The 20285-nt window shown below is 36.0% G+C and overlaps 1 protein-coding gene and 1 long non-coding RNA gene across 19 annotated transcripts in view; one reads left to right on the forward strand and one right to left on the reverse strand.

Moving 5' to 3' along the window:
• Positions 1-752: 752 nt before the first annotated feature.
• PPFIA2 (PPFI scaffold protein A2) overlaps positions 753-20285 on the reverse strand; it is a 475838-nt gene continuing 456305 nt past the window's right edge. For 15 of the 18 annotated variants that reach the window (XM_077845638.1, XM_077845653.1, XM_077845643.1 and 12 more), the window contains 6 exons: positions 16128-16225; positions 10294-10469; positions 8989-9057; positions 5499-5658; positions 4188-4279; positions 753-2143 (listed from right to left, as the gene is read on the reverse strand). In XM_077845638.1, coding sequence (XP_077701764.1) covers positions 4221-4279; positions 5499-5658; positions 8989-9057; positions 10294-10469; positions 16128-16225 — 562 coding nt within the window. In that variant the 3' untranslated portion in view covers positions 753-2143; positions 4188-4220. The remainder of the gene's footprint in view (positions 2144-4187; positions 4280-5498; positions 5659-8988; positions 9058-10293; positions 10470-16127; positions 16226-20285) is intronic. The other 3 variants (XM_077845641.1, XM_077845651.1, XM_077845648.1) reach the window with 1 other exon arrangement.
• Positions 2306-6941, forward strand: LOC144282250 (uncharacterized). Its single transcript, XR_013350589.1, has 2 exons — positions 2306-4403; positions 5480-6941. It is a non-coding gene; the product is annotated as an uncharacterized LOC144282250 (long non-coding RNA).

Here is a 20285-nt window from a genome sequence, read left to right on the forward strand (position 1 = left end):
TTTGATATCTTCATAGAATTTTTTTACTGTAAGATATTGGAAAGATTTAAAGACTTTCTTTTAAAACCTATGGAAAAGTTGTTTTCCAATTGAGTTATTTTGCTCAAGATAATACATTGAATATATGCAAATTAGACCCACTTTACATTTAAGGAGCATTTTTATTTACATAAAATTGTATTTGAGAAGTCTCTCATCATTACAAATGTGAAAATTTATAAAGTCGATAGATGGTCAGAAGGAAAAATACTGAGATTTTGTGCTTAACTCATTAAATGGACTTTAGATGCTGGAAGAAATTATCGTTGAAGAGTATTTTATGCTTTTTTGAGGGAACTGGTTGATCTTTTTACTTCGATACAGGAGAGTCTATTATAAATTATTTCATATTTCTTACCAGATGATCTCTAAAGAGGAGAAACTGATTATGCAATTAAGTCAGGTATTGAGAGTAGATACAAATCTAGTTTGTTGTTATAGTATCATAGTTTCTATATTACATTTCATTTCCTTAAGTCAAGATCCCCATGACCAGAGGAGCTTAGAAAGCTCTTTCCCATTGTTTCTGCTCAGGCAACATTTCTAGAACATTTAAAATCACCTCCATAAGCAAGTTTAGTGCTCCCTCTTGTGGCAGACTCACTTTTGATGCTAAATACTAGACTGAGAGTCACTAAAAGGACAATTTGCATTATGGTCTAAGTGAGTTGTTAAACATTATGTGACTAGAAAACAAAGATTAAACAGAGAACTGGAAGTATTTTTTTTATTGACAATGGAGAGGGTTTCTGTTACCATTACCTTTTGACTGAATCTGTTAAACAAAAATAGACATCAAAACAAATGTAATGTACGTGCAAACATAGCAAATTAAATACAAAAAGGAAATTACTAATGACAGGTCTTGCGCTTCATAAGATCAAGCAGCAGAAAATCAGCAGTTAGATAAATGGTATTATTAAATAGGTTTTACTTTGAAATCTCCCATATAAACAAAGAATAAACAACAGTAACACCACCAAATAAAGCCACAGGGAAGAGATTACTCTTCTATACTTTTATACACTATATATGTTAATCATTCTGTCTTTCATTTATTTCCTCTGATAAGACTGACTTCAGGGAAGTCGCAGCAAGGCCATCTTGGCTAGAAGCTTATAACATTAGACATGAGTCTGGCTAATGCCCTGTTACATTGACAAAAGGGAAAGGTTTCTGAGTTTTGTTGGTTTTTTTGTTGTTGTTGTCGTTGTTGTTTTTTCAATGGAAATGAGCCTCAGACTCTGCAGTGGTTGACATGCACTGAACAGTGCTGGCTGGCGGTTCAAGGTATCTGATGAACATGTGGTTCTTAGTAAAGAAGTTTTTTCTTTTTTCTTTTTTTCTTGATCCACAGGTAACAAGAGAAGATAATGTTTATTCCTTAGAAATTTTTTTTTAAATAATTGCTTTTGACTCTTGTAAACAGTTTAGCTCTGTTTTGTATTGAAAAGGAGATCGAGCCATCACAGTGCTATTTCTAAAGATATAGGACATCCCTGATTGCCTTTAAAGGACTATTTTTGGCTCCAGTTCCAGGTTAAATCATTCTTTTTTACATGATCAGAGGCAGGTTTTCAGCTTTAGGTATTGACAGACTTGAAGGAGAAACATATCAATTTGACTGTTACAATTCAAAAACTGTAAAAATGGTGGAATGGTAAAATACAAACAGTACTTGGAATTGTCAAATGTTTGCACTCGAGACTCCATGAACCATATATTTTATTTTTTTAAAAATCATATTTATATCCATTTACATAAGACTTACACATTTAAAAAGAAATACATACACAGTAATACATAAATGCCTAGTATATTACAATAAAACATGAAAAAACAAGTGGCTCCATTTCATAAAAGCATCTGTTGTACAGAATTTATGATGTGGATGATGTTTATTATTCAAATGACTTAAGCACTGTCTTACAATTGTAGTAAACTAATCAAACTTAATATCTGACTCCCCCCAAACCACATTTTCAGCTTAATAAACCATTACTTGTGGTTGTTTCCTTAGAATTCAGTCTTCACAAAGGTTTTTCGCTGTTTGTCTTCTGAGATGGTAGTGCACTTTAGGTAGAGTAGACGGAAAAGACGACATCTAAAATATTGAATGCACATCATTAGTCTCCCAGCAGCTCCCCGACTGGAAGACCCCCCTGTGCCACTGCTGGCACCAGCTCCTCCATGCAGCCTGCCTATGTCTGCCCTGAGTCAGTGAACACAACGTCGGCTGGGAACTGACCCAGAGCTCTAGGTAATTACCATTTGCTCCTCTCCAATTTTGTGCAGGCCAACTTAATGAATAACGAGATCTGCTCAAGTTTGTGGAAAACATGGCAGTGAAGAGAAACAAAGGTCTTCCCAGAAAATGTGAGCAGTCCTCTTGAAAATTTTCGAGTGTGCTCATCAGTAAGTTCGGTTGAGTTGACCCCTTTCATGGAAGAGAGTCTTATTCTAGTTCACAGAGCCAGAGCCAGAGTTTTAGAGCTCTTGAAAAGACACCTCTGTTTAATGGTGATGAAAACATAATGCCAAGAAAGAACATACTCTACAGGATCTGGATCAGTTTTGTGGCATCACTGATTCCTTCCTGCCATAACATACTTAGGAGAAGCTCACAATTTCTTTTCCTGACACAAGTGAATCAATAAATAATATGTTCTGAGTTATTTTAATAACAAAAGTGCTAGTAGAAATTGGTTGTCCGAGATTAGGTTACTGTCCATAAAGACCTTCGTCCCACTTAATGGTAAAAACTGGGAAATGTGACCCAGAATGCCATGCACAAAATACAGACTGCAAATAGTTACAGAGCAATTCTAGCCATCAGTCAAGAACTAAGCAGCAAGCACTACTCAACATATTAAATAGTCATTTGTAAATTAGTGAAGTATTCAGTTCCTGGGGAAATTATCATGTTATGTGTAGAAGCTATTACAAACAGTATTTTGGAAAGCCTCTTATTTAGCCAAATCATTATATCCTTTAGATCATGCCTAATTAGATGCCAAATTGTATACCGTAATTAAATTTTTAATGTTAGGTTTTACATTCTGAAATTAAATCTCTTATCAGAAAGCTTTTTGTTTTATCAGCAGCTTCAAAGAGTGACCCAAATAAGGCAGCGTACCAGCTCCCACTTGAGGCCCCGAAGACCAACAATAAATTGCACGGAGCTTTTAGTTCAAGGCAATGAATAAACAGCACAAGATGAGCTGTTCCTCTGCCTACAACTGTTTCCTCTCCCCATCCCTGTGCACACACTGGACTCTAAATATTATTTTTCCAAAATATTAACTCATCCTAAGTGGTAAATATTGTGCTAAAACTGAGTTGTAGGTTAAAAAAAAAGTTTCATGAGCATTTGACATGAATAACCTAAGGAAACCACAGTCTTACTATGACTGGTTTTCAGTAAAACTCCATTTTTTATATGGGCTTGGAAGTAGATTCCATCAGCTAGTATTTCTCTTAATACAAATGCCTAATATCTTATGATTATGTATCAAGGTTTTAGTCCTATTCGCCATTCTTATAATTTCATTTTGTTCCTATGCTGTAAGCCCCAGATACTTAACACTCATATCTGTTTTCAACAAATATAATAAATCACAGTGATGTGAGACGACATACCGAAAGTTCAAAATTTTCAGTTATACTTTTGTTTTTAATAATAAACCACCTCTAACTCCTCTTCCTGTCTCTGCTACTCTCTGACTCTGGGTACCTACTAGAATCACCCTCAGCTTACTTCAGCTTCCCCTATAGAAAATACTCACTTAAAAGTGTGTTATTCTGAGAGTGCCAAACCGTCCTCAGTAAAATGCTATGTGCGTCAATATTAAATGCTACTCAAAAGTAGGGGACAGCGGCCTGGGCTGCAGCCTGCTGAGGTGTAATAAGACAGTGGCAGGCCTGTCACAGAGGGACATTAATTCAGAGCAGACAGATGGTGATGGGAAAGACTAGATCAAGAGCTACAATATTAAGACTTGTCTTCTAGAAGCCCTCTAGCCATCCAAAGGGGTTATCTCCCTTCTGGACTGCTAGGCCATCCCAAAGCGTTTCGTGTATATTTACTACTCTATGTAGGTTCCGTTTTGGGGTGGTTTGTTCTTTGTCCGCCAAGGAAAGCTACTCACAGCAAGTCAGTGCTGCCTCCTTTGAGTGGCTTGTCAACATGAGTATGTGCGAACAGTGGAGTTGTCTAACCTCTGCAGTCTTGATGAAGCAACTGCAAACGGAGAAAAGTGCTTTAGAGGAACTTGGATGACTGAGTACAAACATCTCAGATGAGAAAGATCATCCCCTGCGTAAAGGGATCCTGAGCATATCAGTAGACCTCCTTTCTCTCAGACGTAAGCCACTCATATCCCTTCCCTCTAGACCAAGTTACTAATGAAAATTTATTCCAGGGTGATTCGGCTGTACTTTCGAGTTGTTGTGTATCCCTCCTTAGATGAAGCCTGTAACAAAAGCAGCTCCCCATGGTGCTTCTGTTTTTGAAGCAAAGAGTGCTCCTAGAGAACTCAGTCTGGTGGATTTTTTTTCTTCCCTCCAAGTATTGAAGAGCTTCTTCACTTATTTTAATCACATTAAATTCCTCATGAATTTTGGTAACATGTTTCGTAATATTAACAGGTTAGAAGACATGTAGGTCAGAGATCACGGTTTATATTGGCACTAATCTTACGGGCCATGATAGCTATAACCTTGAAAAGAAATAATGATTCTAGGCAATTGTCTTAATAAAGAGAGGGGGACTATAATTTTTTTTTTTAATCCCTACCAAATAGAAATGACTTTGGGACTACTTTTTCAAAGTGGTCTCTCCTTCAGAATCGCTGTCTCCCTTTGTGACGTATGTAATACAAGTCTAATGTCCACAGAAGGAAATAATACTAATTGGGAAATTACTGGTGGCTTTGTGTTTGTTTAATTCTCTTCTCATAGTTGTGCTTGTTTATTTAAGGCCTTCTGCCTCAGAGGTGAAAATATCTGATGAGTCTGGATTTCTAAGACAAAATATAAAATTCATAATATTCAGACACGTAGGCTGACCAGGGAGTTAATTTCCATTTACGAAGGACCGTTAGTCCAAATCCAACCTCTAACAAAACACATTGTTGACTTTGAGAATAGAAGAGTAAAGAAACACAAATCATGCAGATGAGTATTGTTCTTCCTAGATGTGGACATTAGCCAAAATTGTCCTTTTTAGGATTTTATAAGTTATTTTGAAAAATGTGAACGAGGTGCCATGGGTTCATGCATTAGCAGTTTCTAAGAGTCTGGGTTTTGATGAAAGCAAAGTAAACTTCAAAGCAGAGCAAACCAACTTAAGAAAAGAATTCCAGAAAGCTATGCAAGGTCAGAAAATGATACTAGCATTTGCTAAACAGTTTTTAAAAATTTTTTTTTACTTTATGAGCAGAAATGCAAAACTACTGTACCATCCGTTGTCATTTTCCTCGACTGCCCAGATGTCGTGGTTAACCTGAATCCAGCCGGTAATGTTTCTGAGGACCCAGGCATCATGCTGATTCCGTGTACTTCACGGGGAGGAAACTGTCTTCTCCACGTTGACCCCCGCCTGAAATTCTTGTCATCACTCTGCCAAGACAGAAATATAATTTGAAAAATATATATATAATTTGATGTGATAACAACAGGTACTTAAAACTGTTTGCTTAGAAACATGTACTGTTGATTATTTATATTCTTTCTGTAAAGCATACATATGGAATATATTATGCTTTATTTTGAGAGTTCTACTGACGCCAAAACGATAACACAGGGGATCTGCAATGGATATGTCTTCATAAAAATGTTACTGTGACTTCGAACGTTTGCTATCAACAGAGGTATAGAGTTTTGAAAACTTAAAGTAAAACCCCCAAAATTTCTCTGACAAGAATATTAGCTATTCTTTGTTACCCTTCAAGCCAACTGATTTCACTGTATGGGATGAAGTGTTGAGCAAACTGCATTTGACTCACAAACTTGAGCAACTATTTCCTGAATTTTATTTTTATGTAAACGAGAGAAAGGGAAAAGCTATATTTTATATAGCCTGGATCATATGAGATAGCATAGCCTATAGTCTGTGGAAGAAACTCTGAATTTGTTATTCGTTAGATTTCAGCTGATACTGAACTAACTTGTAATTTATTGAAAAACGTGTGCAGCCCAGGAAACCATCCTGTTAAGAATATGCGTGCTCCTCAGATGCCACTAAACGTATAACATAATTCTCGTTGCTCTTTTACAAATGTAATGCCGGTTGCTGATTTTGTTATATCATGATGTGCTCTCCGCCCTGTGTGCACACAAAGTATCTGCTCAGATGCAGTGATCTTCCTCTAAATTCATAAGGAGTGATATGTAATCTAGTATTTAACTAGTATTGTTCTGTATTAAACAAATCATTATTTGTGCTGATTTCTAAGGAAAATATTAATCATTCTGCATAGAACTTATCTTCTTATATGATTAAGTCTCTCACTTAGGGACCAGCTGTCTATCCCCTAAAGTTACAGCCCAGTAGGTGGGACTGACGCTACTAGCTCAGGACTTCACGTTGAGATCGATATTTAGCTCAAAGTATCATTGCTAGAAATGAGTAAAACTGTAAGGGATTCTTCACCATAGTCTGCTAATTTCATTGACATTTCAGAGTCATTTTGGAAAAATAAAATTATTTGTGAAATGATTTATACATATATCCATTGTTCTACGCGAATCGTTATTATCCAAATCTACATTTTGTTTAGATTACAGTTTTTTACAGTTTTTACAGTTTAAGAGACATCTGCTATTCCTTTTCTCAGCTGCCAGGTTCTACATGGTCCTAGGCCTCCAAATGTTTATAAATAAAGAAAAGAAGCAGAATTTCACAGTTGTGCCCTCTCTGATTTCTTGAATTTTGAAAGAGCTGCTGCAGAAAGATAAATATTGTTCAGTTTTACAAAACATTACATTACATTATAGGGATATACAACTCTTATAATGGATGGGTTAAGGACTCAAAAATATGCAACTTGAGGATTTAAATAATGATTCCTGCTGCTATTTTAACATAGCGTTACTGCAGAAAGCTAATGGGACCTACAAGCGACAACATCAGAGAGAGTTTCCATGACCTGAGGTTAAAAGATACCCACTTAATTGTCGTCAAAGACTATAGAAGCACATGAGCACTTCTCAAATTCTTTTAGTGGAATCTGAATGTAATCAGCCCCAGAAACAAGTATACTCTGGTTCTGGGTAAGTTGTTTAGTTATTTTTGCTCACACTCAAAAAATAAAAATAAAAATGCACACAAAAAAAATCCCCAAAACAAACAACTACGACAAAAGAGTCTATAGAGTTTTCTTGTTTGTTTGTTTTTATTTATTTGTGAGAGGCACAGAGAGGCAGAGACACAGGCAGAGGGAGAAGCAGGCTCCCTGCAGGGAGCCTAATGTGGGACTCGATCCCAGGACCCCGTGATCACTCCCTGAGCCGAAGGCAGGTGCCCAACCACTGAGCCACCCAGGCGTCCTGAGACTAGAGTTTCAGAATTAAAAGCCATGCTTTTAACAATAAGAAAAAGATGCAGCATATTTTAAAGGCAGATAGTCACATTCCATTTAGACCTTTCTGCTTATTTATTACTTTCAGAAAGCAACACCACCTCGTATAGGCTTGTGTCTCTGCCTGGCTCCTTGGGGTCAATCCATATTTTAAAATATAGCAATAGGACAGATCTTTAATAGCTCTTATTAAAATTCCTTTTGCAACTTTTAAGCAAGGAGAATAACTCTATTCAGAAGTATGTAGGGTTTATGTAGACTGTCTTTTTGATTCGACAATTAAGAATAAGGACTAAAAAATATTATCAAACTATTTATAAAATTAAAATCACTTAAATATTAACTGGGTTTTAAAAATATTAATCACTAGATCCTGATTGGACAGGAGTAAGAATTTATAGGAAGTTAAGTGAGGTCAAGACTATAAAGCTAGCCTGTCTATAACCTCCTCTGCAAAGGAAAGCTTGGGTTTTATAAATCCAAAAGCATCTCCCCAACTCATTTGTATGTGGAATAATTGCCCATTTTAGGATTTGCTGGGTTCATTCACAAAATTATTTTAATCAGCTTTTCTTTAGCTAAGAAACACCTGGATTTTGCAACACAGAATTGTGCATCTCTGCATTTTCCCCTTCATACACAGGTTTGCTTTCTACTTCTTCTAGAAAGACCCTGTAACAAACTCAGAAGGACTATGAAAGCCCACAGCGTCTACCAATGCACAGAGTTTGCCAATGTCCCTTGTGTTTCCTTCCTCTCAGGAGGCTACTTACCTGCTTATTATTTTCCAAATAATTTAAACATGCATATATTATGTTCGGGATTCTTACATTCTACATAGCTTTCAGATCCTATCACTCAGCGTGTTTTTCCTATGTTCTTAAGGAAGACTCAGTAATGCTATCTGAGATCAGGAAAAGCTTCTCATTTACTGAAAGCAAGTTTTCTTTTCATTTTAATATCCTAAAATTTCCTGCGAAGACCTACTGATATTTAAGAAATAAGCACATTCCTTAATAAAAAGCTGAATTTATCAGGATGACTGTTATCTCTGCTTTTTTTTATTTGTTTGTTTTAAATGTCACTCAACATCATTTTGCAGTCACAGCTCATAAAAGAGCCTGTTTGTTTGTTTTTTTTTCTGAATTACTTCTTAGTGTTTCTAACTGCTGACATGATAATACTTATGAATTCATAAAGGTGCTTCTCAAATCAAATGAGTAATACAATTCAATATGTAAGAACAATACTGGGGAAAATTCTAGATTCCCTCCAGCATCAAGCATCTGATGAACTTTGAGCACTATCCCTTGAGAGCCTTAGACTTGGACTGTCTTAGATCCTTTGCCAATGACACAGAAGGACTTACTTCATCCAGCCGCCGCTCAGTTCCCAGAGCCAGGAGGTTGTTGTACTCCCTTTCAAGAATCTGCCTTGCCTGTTGATGTCAAAGTACAGTTACCGTCGCTGAAGTCACATCTTATTTTCAAAATCACAGAGATTATATTCATCTGAGTCAACATTACCCATCCTGTTTCATTTATGGGGGCTTAAAATTTTAGACCTCATGTCTTTAAGTCATTGTAACTTTTATTTTTTTTTTTATTTTTTTTTTAATTTTATTTATTTATGATAGTCACAGAGAGAGAGAGAGAGAGAGAGGCAGAGACACAGGCAGAGGGAGAAGCAGGCTCCATGCACCGGGAGCCTGACGTGGGATTCGATCCTGGGTCTCCAGGATCACGCCCTGGGCCAAAGGCAGACGCCAAATCGCTGCGCCACCCAGGGATCCCCATTGTAACTTTTAGATTTAAATACAAGGCAGGTCAATGTTCTGTATTTAGTCTCTGGACAGCGGAGAGAGAGCCTCTCAGAGATGTCTGAGGTCAAGGGCCAGGGACCTAACTGAAAATATTCATCCAACTGAATATTTCATATAAGCTTAGCAATATATAAAAACAAAATAAAAAGTCCAGGCTGCCAATTTTTTTATCATGTTTATGTTTGATATTTATCACGTTTCTGTGTGATATTTATCATGTCTATTCTCAAACCTGGCCAGTGATCATTATTTAGGGGAAACTTTTTTTTAAATAAATTTATTTTTTATTGGTGTTCAATTTGCCAACATATAGAATAACACCCAGTGCTCATCAATTTGGGGGAAACTTTAGATAATTGGGATTCCTACACCGTATCTATCTCTGGATATCTGATTTCTTAGGCCTGTGATGAAGCTCACAGGCTTTATTTTACATTTTTTAAGGAACTCTGGAGATTTCAAATAATTACCCAGGTTGGGGAATCAGTGGCACAGTCACTGCTAAGTGTCTGTCTAATTCAGACATGTGAATAGGAATGAACGCCTCTCAGAGAGGCAGAGACTGAAAGCCATCTGCCAGGGATATTGTTTTGGGAAATCTGGCATTCAGGTGGAAGGTTGGACTACATAACCCCTAAATCCCTTTTTCTGCTTAATTTTATGATTTTGTTTTGGCTAGAAATCCAGTAAGCTTGAAATTAAAGCCCCACTGACCTATTTCAAAGGCTGAGCTGAGCTAACTCTCATTAGGCATCATGAATATGCAGCCAACTTGTACTTTTTTTCCCTAAAAGTTTAGTTTATTGTCATATAAACTAGGACACAGCGCAATTACGGCATAAAGGGGCTTGCCTGGGTGTTCTGTGTTGGAATCTGTAGTAATAAAGCTAAGCTGCTGTAGTCAAAGTTCTCATCCAGGGCGATAAGTGAGCCATGCACACCACTTTCAAGAATATTATTTGCATATTCTCGAAGTCCAATTGCTTGTATCCAGCGAATAACTCGATCATTGCTCCACACCAACACATCTAGGGAAAGAGGTGCATCATTTTAGGCTGCAGTATTTTGCATCACAAACAAACCTGCTGGCTTCAGTGAGCCACAAGTGTCTGGCCAAGTAGCATTTATGCCTATCTTTTTATTCGGTCCCTGATGCTCCTGGCCCCCTTGGGTTGCATGTCTTCACCATTCTTGTAACTAACCTATGCTACTTTTGGCCTAGAAAAAAAAAAAGTTGTCCTTTGAAGAATGTTTGTTATCACTGAAGAGCACTTCTATCACACAGAACGCAGTGTCTCAAAGTGCTTCCTGTTTTCATTTTAGAGCTCTAGGGGTCTGTCTGAAATTCAGTGGTTTTATCACCAGATGGGGGACATTTCTTATTTGTGTCTTGATACATAGCTCTTCAGTAAAGAGAGCAAGATGAGAGGTTAACATGGTTCTTCATCATTGCTTTTTAACCACTACTTAAATATTGAATATAGAAGAGATATATTTTTTTACCTGAAGCATAAATCAAAGAACAGAACAGTAAGCTAGAAGAGGGATTCCATAGTTTGCTACTTACCCCACTACCTTGAAATTCATTATTTTTCAATCACATACTCATGCAAAAATCAAGCACTCAGTCAAGTCACAGGTTGTTTTCCCTTTAGGTTGAAAAGTAGCATTTTATTGAGGGATACAACGCTTTGGATTTTATTTTCTCAAACTAAAATCTTTAGAGAAAAATGTCATGTATGCCTTTCCTTAGACCAAAACATACCAAAGTATTATTTCATCTTCGATTTGTTCCCATTTCTTCTTATGAGTTGATAGCATTCTCCATAAAAACCAGTATAATAACTAGAAGAACCAGAATGTTTCACAGAAAAGAAAGAATGTTAAGGAACTTAAAAGGGAATGTAAAAAACTGAAAACGGTTTTTTCCTAATCTTGTATAAAGGGAAATGAAACCCATAATTTACTAGAGCAGTAAAAGTTAAGTTTTCCTGTTAATTTTTTTCTATATGAATGAAATGTATAGCTTTTCCCAAAAAAAATATAAAGAATACTTTGGGAAGTATTCTTAATCTTAACTAAGTTTATGTTCCCTCATCCTCCTCCATTTATGTTATAAAAGTCTATTAAAATCAGGGTAATATTCGAGGGTTTTTTTGGGGGGGGGGACAGAGAGTGTTTATATATTGTTTAAGTTTTCCAAAAGCATTACTAATTTGTCCTCATGCATTCACTTATAGTCAAGTTAGATTTGTATATACCATCAAAGCAATAAAGTGGTACTTCGGCCCCATAGAGACCTCTCCTTTCATGTTCTCAATCCCTGTCCTCATGTCAACAGTTACCAATATATTAACTATTCTTAGCATAGGTTAGTTTTGCTTTTTAGATTTGCTTTCCTTAGCTGTTATCAATGAAATTGTACAAAACTACTTCTGTGTCTGTGTCTTTCACTCAATGTGGGATTCATCCGTGCTATGGAAAACAGAAGTATCTTGTTTATTTCCATTATTTAGTATCCCATTGTAGGATTATGCCATAATTGATCCATTCTACTGGTGATGGACTGGATGTTTGGCTAGATTCCATTGTGGGTTATTAAGGAGAGTGCTGCTTTGAATATCCATAATACAGATGCTAAATAAATTCCACTCTCACAGTTTAAACCCCCACAAGCAATGGATAAAAATCTGCATCTTTACCAATACTTTGTATTTTTCATATGTTTTTGTTTTATTTGCTTATTTTTGGGCCATTCTGGTAAATTTGTTGTTGTTATGGGTTGAATTGTGTCCTAATTAAAGTCCTAATCCCCACTACCTCAGAATGTAACCTGAGAGGTAGGTTCTTTAGTGAAGTAATCTAGTCAAAATAAGATTATTAGGGTGGGCCCCCAATCCAGTATGATGATTTCCTTCTAAAAAGGGGAAATTTGGAAATAACATATGCATATGAGGAAAGCAACATGAAAATCAAGGCAGAGATCCAGGCAATGTGTCTAAAAGCTACAGAACATGACGATTGACAGAAGGCCACCAGAAAGTAGGGGAGAGGCATGGAATTCATTCTTCCTCACAGCCCTGAAAAGGAGGCAACCCTGTTGACACCTTAATCTAGCCTCCAGAACTGTGAGACAATACATTTTTCTGTTGTTTTCCAGACAAAGTATAAAGAATGCTTTGGGAAATACAGTAGCTTTTTCTATTGAAATTTTAAAGTAGCCTTTATTTTTAAAGAGTATTTTTAAGTTTGTAGCAAAATTGAGCAGAAGTAGTGTTCCCATATACCTCCTGCCCCCATAGGTGCTCAGCCTCCCTGACTATAAAATCCTCACCTTGGTTGACATGAGGGTTCACTCTTGGTGGTTGTACAGGTTTGGGCAAATGTATAATGACATGTACTCATCATTACAGTATCATACAGAATAGTTTCATTGTCCTAAAAATCCCCTGTGCAACATTTATTCACCCCTCCCTCTCCACTAACTGTAGGGAACCACTGATCTTTTTCCTGTGTCCATAGTTTTACCCCTTTCAGAATGCCATATAGTTAGAATCATATGCTATGTTTTTTGCAATGTAATCATATAGTACTTTTATTTCAGTTAGTAGTATGCATTTAAGGTCCCTCCATGTTTTTCTTCACAGTTTGGTAGTTCATTTTTTTTTTTTAGCCATATTTAATTTTTATATACAGACCCTACTAAGTTCACATGTTAATTTGAATTATATGGCATATCATGAGATTACCTGGGTTTTCTATTTCTCTTTTCTAATCCTTATGTATATTTTTTAGTTAATGAGGAACATGTGAAGAAAGACTCATAATGCCCACTTCCCACAGTCTTATTACCATTTCTGGCTCCAGTCAAAGGAGAAGGAATTTCTTCAGGGAATAGGACAATTATTGTCTCCCTCACACTTAATGGGTCTTTCTCCCCCCATGTCTTCAACAAAACAAAAGACTTTCTCAATGATCTTTACTACATAGAGAAATTTTACAGTATATATATTCACTGGGTCTCCCGGGTCATTCCTAAAGTGTATATTTTCCTCTGAGTTTTCACTAGCTTGTTCTATTGAAGTGTTAAATCTCAGGAAATGGGATATAAGTTGGTTAGTATCATATTTTGATTACTTTGTTCAACTGCTGATCACAACTGATTAGTTCTAACTATTGGTTGCACTAAACTTACACTTCAAGAGTTGGGCAGGTGTGGATGGTGACAGCATCAGTTCTCCAATTGCTTTCACTAAGTACAACATTTTTAAAAACTAATGTGACAATAGTTTCCTCAAAAGGTAACAAAACTGTCCAGTTTTCTTTGCATCAAGTGGATCTGTAAATAAGAAGTGTTTGTTTTTTTCTAGAAATGGGTTTATATTTTGATAGTTTAAGAAATTTATATTTATCATATTTCTGAATATATCTTCATTAAAAATTCCTGTGGTTAAGAGTCCTCAAATTTATAAAATAATAAATAGAAACTAATCCATTTACTTATAGGGTGAAGGTAAATAAGGCACTAATCTAAACTGTATTCCTTCAGAACAGCAACATACCTTTTTTTTCATCTTGTAAATCAGATCCCTTTCTATAAATCTGTTTTCAAGCAAAATTTATTGCCTGACTTTAAAGCTCCATAAGGATCCTCTTGACCTCAACAGTAAATGGCTAGATATCAGTGTTGACTGTTTCCTAGCAACAAATTAAATGTTTAGTACATCCTTGATGTTCACACAGTCCCCTCACTTCAGAAAGCTGTTTATTAAGGTCAAGGTTAATTAACACTTCAGGTAATAACAGAGACCCCTCGTCAGCATCAAGAGTTATTCCTGCAAATGTCATTGGATCAGTTACAGGAAATAGGGGCTATTTATGACCTCACTCAGTCACCTATCATATGGAGCTGTCTGTGTATAATCATAGTGAATCACAACAGTTTTTCTCAGGGCTATGCTCCAACCAGCAACTGCCAAATACTAATATAATATCTGGTGTAGGGCCAAATGGGTCATTTCTCCTCTTTTACATCTACCTTATATATGAAGCATTCCATGTGGTGAGACCAAGCATAATAAAATCTAATTGGAAAAAATACTTCAGAAAGAAAACTAGAAAGTGGTATCCCCTGGGTAAAATCAATTTGTATGCTAAAACATCTTTTGTTCCGTCAAGCACAGACTCCTTTCTAGGGTCTTTCTTTGATCAATTAGTTCCCAAATTTCAATTCAACTGAATGACAATGTGCTGAAAACAACATGCAATTTCCTGGGGGCCCCAAAGTAAAGTGAAATCAAACAACTCAATTTTGATAATGGAAAAACACTTTCTTGCTCCTAAGTAATGAGTCAAATGAACTGTTACAAGAAATCTATTGTGTGATGATCTACTTTCCAATGAACCATATATGGAAAAATATATTAACCAATCGCCTTCACATGCATTCAAGTCCATTCTACTAGAACTAATGTGCTGTCCCCAAACTGCCAAAGATAAAAGTAATTTCTGACATTGTTTATCACAAATGAAAATGATAGAACTTTAAGATAATCCTAAAGAATAAAACAGCACTAAACTTGAATAGGAAGGGAAGGGTAATATAAAATGCCATACGTACTATTTTCATATCTAAAGTGAGCCCCAAAGAAGTGAAGATGAAAACAGAGACTCATGCCTAACTGTGAACAATTAATGTACAAACACCTATTGAATTTGATGAAATGCTTCCACATATCAACTCCTGGGTAACAGTAAATGGAAACATTGCTTGTATCCAAAAGCTTCCACAAAAAAATGTGGTTCTAATGAGAATTTTTTCCTTAAAAAAATATAAATGGACATAAGTGGACTGATGACTTTTACTGAAAAAGACCCATAGATAGTTATACCTAACAATTAAATTTTCTGTCAACAACAATAATAAAAGCAAAGTGGTGTCTAATAAGTATATGATCTAACACGTTCTTTTAAACAATTCTTTCCCCTGTGTATTAAGGTACTTCTCAACATTTAGAGGCTTAATTATTAAATAACCATACTTTTCTAATCCATAAGAGTGTCTTCTCTTATTCAAATCAAACATTTTTGGACACACAATAGTTGTCCAACTAGCAATGCCTCTAAATCATTTCTTTGACTTAATAATTATAGCTGAAATTATTAATGGATTAATCTCACTTATTGCGGTGAATTCTCTATGTAACTTCTATGTAAAACCTCTATATAATTTCTATAACTATACTACAAAAATAAAATTTGTAAACACTGGAATAAAATTCAAATGACATAAATTAAAGTGAACTGCTACAAATAAGTTAGATATCATGTTTCTCTGAATCATAGAGGAGACTGTTCTATTAAAAGTTTAACAAAAATATCTACATGGAGGCATCTTTAAGACCAACAGAATGTATAATTAATAGGTTCAGAGGAATAAATCTCAATTTTTAAAAAATCAAGATTATGTCCTAGATGGGATATTCACCTTACAAAGTGATGATATCCTTTTTATGTTTTAAACATAAAAGCAATGGAAGAGAAACAAATGACGCTATTCTAAATAGTGGCATAAATAGTTATGCTACCTAGTGACCATTGTAACACACAGAGCATTTGGGGTTCATAAAAGTGAAAGCTAAAAACCCAGAACAAAAGGTATTTGATATGAAAGAAAGACATATTACCTTTTATTTCATGTTGGCTTGCTTCTCGTCTTCTTTCTAGTTCTTTTCTGTCATAATTCAACCTCTTTAAGCACATAATTCCATATTGTAAACTTGTTCTGTCATTTTTTTTAAAGAAGAAGAAAAGACATTGTATTTACTCAGCAGATAATGAATGTTCTTTTATTAAGCATAGTCAACACTATGCACCACTTCTTAGAGCAAAGAAATAATAAATTACATTTGTAATTAAATCTTTTAGTGCTGGTGGGAAATAAACTACAGTTCTTTGAAGCACACAATGTTTCTAAAGGGTAAAAATATTAATTTCAAAATAAGAAAACCACAGTCTTGAAAATAACCATGGGTTATGTTGTTCACCCATATGTCTTTGTCTTCCATCAGGCTATTTTGACATTATTTGCAGACAGATGAACATTTTACTCATTTGGAAAAAAATAAAATAAAGTCACTGTTATGATGAAAGGAAGGAATTTATTTTAAAAAATGAATGCTTTCTTCTGAAGCTGATGAGAAAAATAATATAAAAACATTAATAAGTTAAAACAAGATAGAGAACCGCATTATCAACATGAACCACCCCTCAGTGATACAGAGTATGTGAAAGAAATCAGCAGATACGAAATTTGAGTGAAAGGATATTGTGGAAGAGTAGAAAACTGATTGATCCTTAAAGGTCAAATAGCAGAGAAAGGGTTGTTAAAGAAAAGGTAGCACCATGAACACAGGGTTGCCAATGAAATTTTAAATGTGTGGTGATAGTGAGACATACTATACAGAGTTGGAAATCCACGCCAGGAAGGAGGAATAGGATTACATATGGAGAATGGGGTAACATTCAGGAAAGCTTGCATTCAGTGTAAGCTTGGAATACATCCCGGCTTTAGAGAACTATTTGGATGGTTTTCACAGGGGAAAGAATTGATCATAAGAGGTTTTGATGTAAGAAGACTAACCTGGCAGCAAAATCGGAGATAGGGAGACTAGGTGAAGCTAGGGTTAGGGGAATCAATGAAGGGGTCAATGCTGCAAAAATAAAGGGCACAAATGAACAACTGCCATGAGCATAGAAAGAACATCCAGAAACCAGAGATGTTCAGAGGGAAGAAACAAGAAGACTTGGTGATATTAGACAGAAAGGATGTGAAAGAGTATAATAGGAAAAAAAGAATTTCTAGGCTTCAAGAGTAAAGAGCATTGTCATTCGTGATTTCTTGTTTAGAAACACACGCAAGTTTAGACATACACACTGGCCAGGTGACACCCAAGAACTGAATGCATTTCTAAGCTTTGCCTTTTAGTAAGAACAATGCTGAGTTAACATAGTTCAGAATCAGAGGAAATCAGAAAACAAATCCAAGTTCATGGGCTGAATTATATTCTCTCAAATTCAAATATTGAAGCCTTGACCCTCAGTATTTCAGAATATGACTATATTTGAAGATAGTGTTTTTTAAAAGATAACTAAATTAAAAAAATAAAAATAAATAAAAGATAAATTAAAATATAGCCCTTAGGGTAGGTATTATTCCAGTCTCACTGGTCGGTGTCCTCATGAGAAGAGGAAATTTGGGGGGTGTCTGGTGGACTCAGAGGAGTGTGTGACCCTTGATCTCGGGGGTTGAGTTTGAGCCCCATGTTCAGTGTAAAAATTACTTAAATATTTTTTTTTTAAAGGAAGAGAAGAAAAAAAAAGAAAGAGAAGAGGAGATTTGGACATTCAGAGAAACAGGGAAGCACACACGCAGAAGAAAGATGACGTAAGGACACAATAAGAAGGCAGCCATCTGCAAGCCAAGAAGAAACTGATCATGCTGACACCTTGATTGTGGACGTCTAGCCTCCAGAACTGTGAGAAAATCAATTTTTGTTGTTGAAGCCATCCAATCTGTGGTATTTTGCTATGGCACCTTGGCAAACTAATTTAGTGTAAAAACCAGATAATACTGATGTAATAATAGTCGTAGACATTAGGCAGCTGGAGGCTCAACCAATGGCTTCTGCCAAGTTTTATAGGTCATATGAAATCGTACTGTAAGGAGGATATATATTACGTTACATCGCTGTCTGTCAGATGGAAAACTGGGTCATAAAGACAGTGGGATGCACTCTGCAAGTCAGTACTACCTGCTTTAAGTCAGAACCAAGAAGAGCATAAAGATGAAGCTTGTGTATTTCCCAGAACCCAAAGCACCCCATTGTTTCAGGAATTCTTATTAAAAAAACAAAACAAAACAAAACTGAGTCATTATAATAATCATTTTTACCATAATTAAAAGTATACATATGAATAATATATAAACATAAGTATATATAAAGCAATTAAAACTCAGTTTAGTGAAGAATGGGAAACAGGCACAAATATGTCATCAAAGATTCTAATATTCAAATATCTAATACAACCACACAAGATTTGAGTTCAGGGACAGGGAACTCACTAACAATCTGTATACTATAGGGCAACTGAGAGTCATACAAAGCTGTTCCTTATATTGAACAGAAATCCTTCACCCTACTATCTGCATTTATCTGAACCAGAAAAGCACATGTTCAACAGAGCAAATATTATTCTTCCATCATGTAATAATATCAAACGATAGGAAAATGGGAGAAGATATTTGCAAATGACATATCAGATAAAGGGCTAGTTTCCAAGATCTATAAAGAACTTATTTAAACTCAACACCAAAGAAACAAACAATCCAATCATGAAATGGGCAAAAGATATGAAGAGAAATCTCACAGAGGAAGACATAGACATGGCCAACATGCATATGAGAAAATGCTCTGCATCACTTGTCATCAGGGAAATACAAATCAAAACCACAATGAGATACCACCTCACACCAGTGAGAATGGGGCAAATTAACAAGGCAGGAAACCACAAATGTTGGAGAGGATGCGGAGAAAAGGGAACCCTCTTACACTGTTGGTGGGAATGTGAACTGTGCAGCCACTCTGGAAAACTGTGTGGAGGTTCCTCAAACAGTTAAAAATAGACCTGCCCTACGACCCAGCAATTGCACTGTTGGGGATTTACCCCAAAGATACAGATGCAATGAAACGCCGGGACACCTGCACCCCGATGTTTCTAGCAGCAATGTCCACAATAGCCAAACTGTGGAAGGAGCCTCGGTGTCCATCGAAAGATGAATGGATAAAGAAGATGTGGTTTATGTATACAATGGAATATTCCTCAGCCATTAGAAATGACAAATACCCACGATTTGCTTCAATGTGGATGGAACTGGAGGGTATTATGCTGAGGGAAGTAAGTCAATCGGAGAAGGACAAACATTATATGTTCTCATTCATTTGGGGAATATAAATAATAGTGAAAGAGAATAGAAGGGAAGGGAGAAGAAATGTGTGGGAAATATCAGAAAGGGAGACGGAACGTAAAGACTGCTAACTCTGGGAAACGAACTAGGGGTGGTAGAAGGGGAGGAGGGCGGGGGGTGGGAGTGAATGGGTGACGGGCACTGGGGGTTATTCTGTATGTTAATAAATTGAACACCAATAAAAAATAAATTAAAAAAAATAAAAAAGGAAAATATCTTAAGTCTACCCTTATCCAAGCTAAATGTCTTTAATTAATTCTCAGGGTGCCTGGGTAGCTCAGTTAGTTGGGCACCTGACTCTTGGTTTCAGCTAGGGTCATGGTCTTAGGATCATGGGATCAAGCCCCACATCCTGCTCCATGCTGGGAGTCAAGCCTGCTTAAGATTCTCTCTCTCCCTTTCCCTGGGTCCCTCTTCCCAGCTTGCACAGGTGCTTACTTGCTCTCTCTCTCAAAATAAATAAAATAAATTTTTAAAATTAATTCAACTTTTCCACCAGGCTCTTACTATTTTATTAATAACAATTTAATGCCCATAAATTAACACAGTTTCTTATTGTCACCTCAGCATATAGCAGAGCTTCTATTGTACCTGCCAATAACCACAATCTAAATATGGCCTGTGAGGCCATTAATCAAAACTGAGATTTTTGTGCCAAGTATAAATCATATCGTTTTCACTTAATCTAGATTAGTTTTAAATCATAGATTCCCCATTCAGCATTTTAATAGTTTTTAAAGACTGTATCATCTTTACTTCTACTAAATTTAATCCAACAGTGTCATCAACTGTATTAAGATTCAAAATATTTCTATAA

The sequence above is a fragment of the Canis aureus genome, chromosome 13 (assembly GCF_053574225.1).
Source record: "Canis aureus isolate CA01 chromosome 13, VMU_Caureus_v.1.0, whole genome shotgun sequence".
NCBI classification, from domain to species: Eukaryota; Metazoa; Chordata; class Mammalia; order Carnivora; family Canidae; genus Canis; species Canis aureus.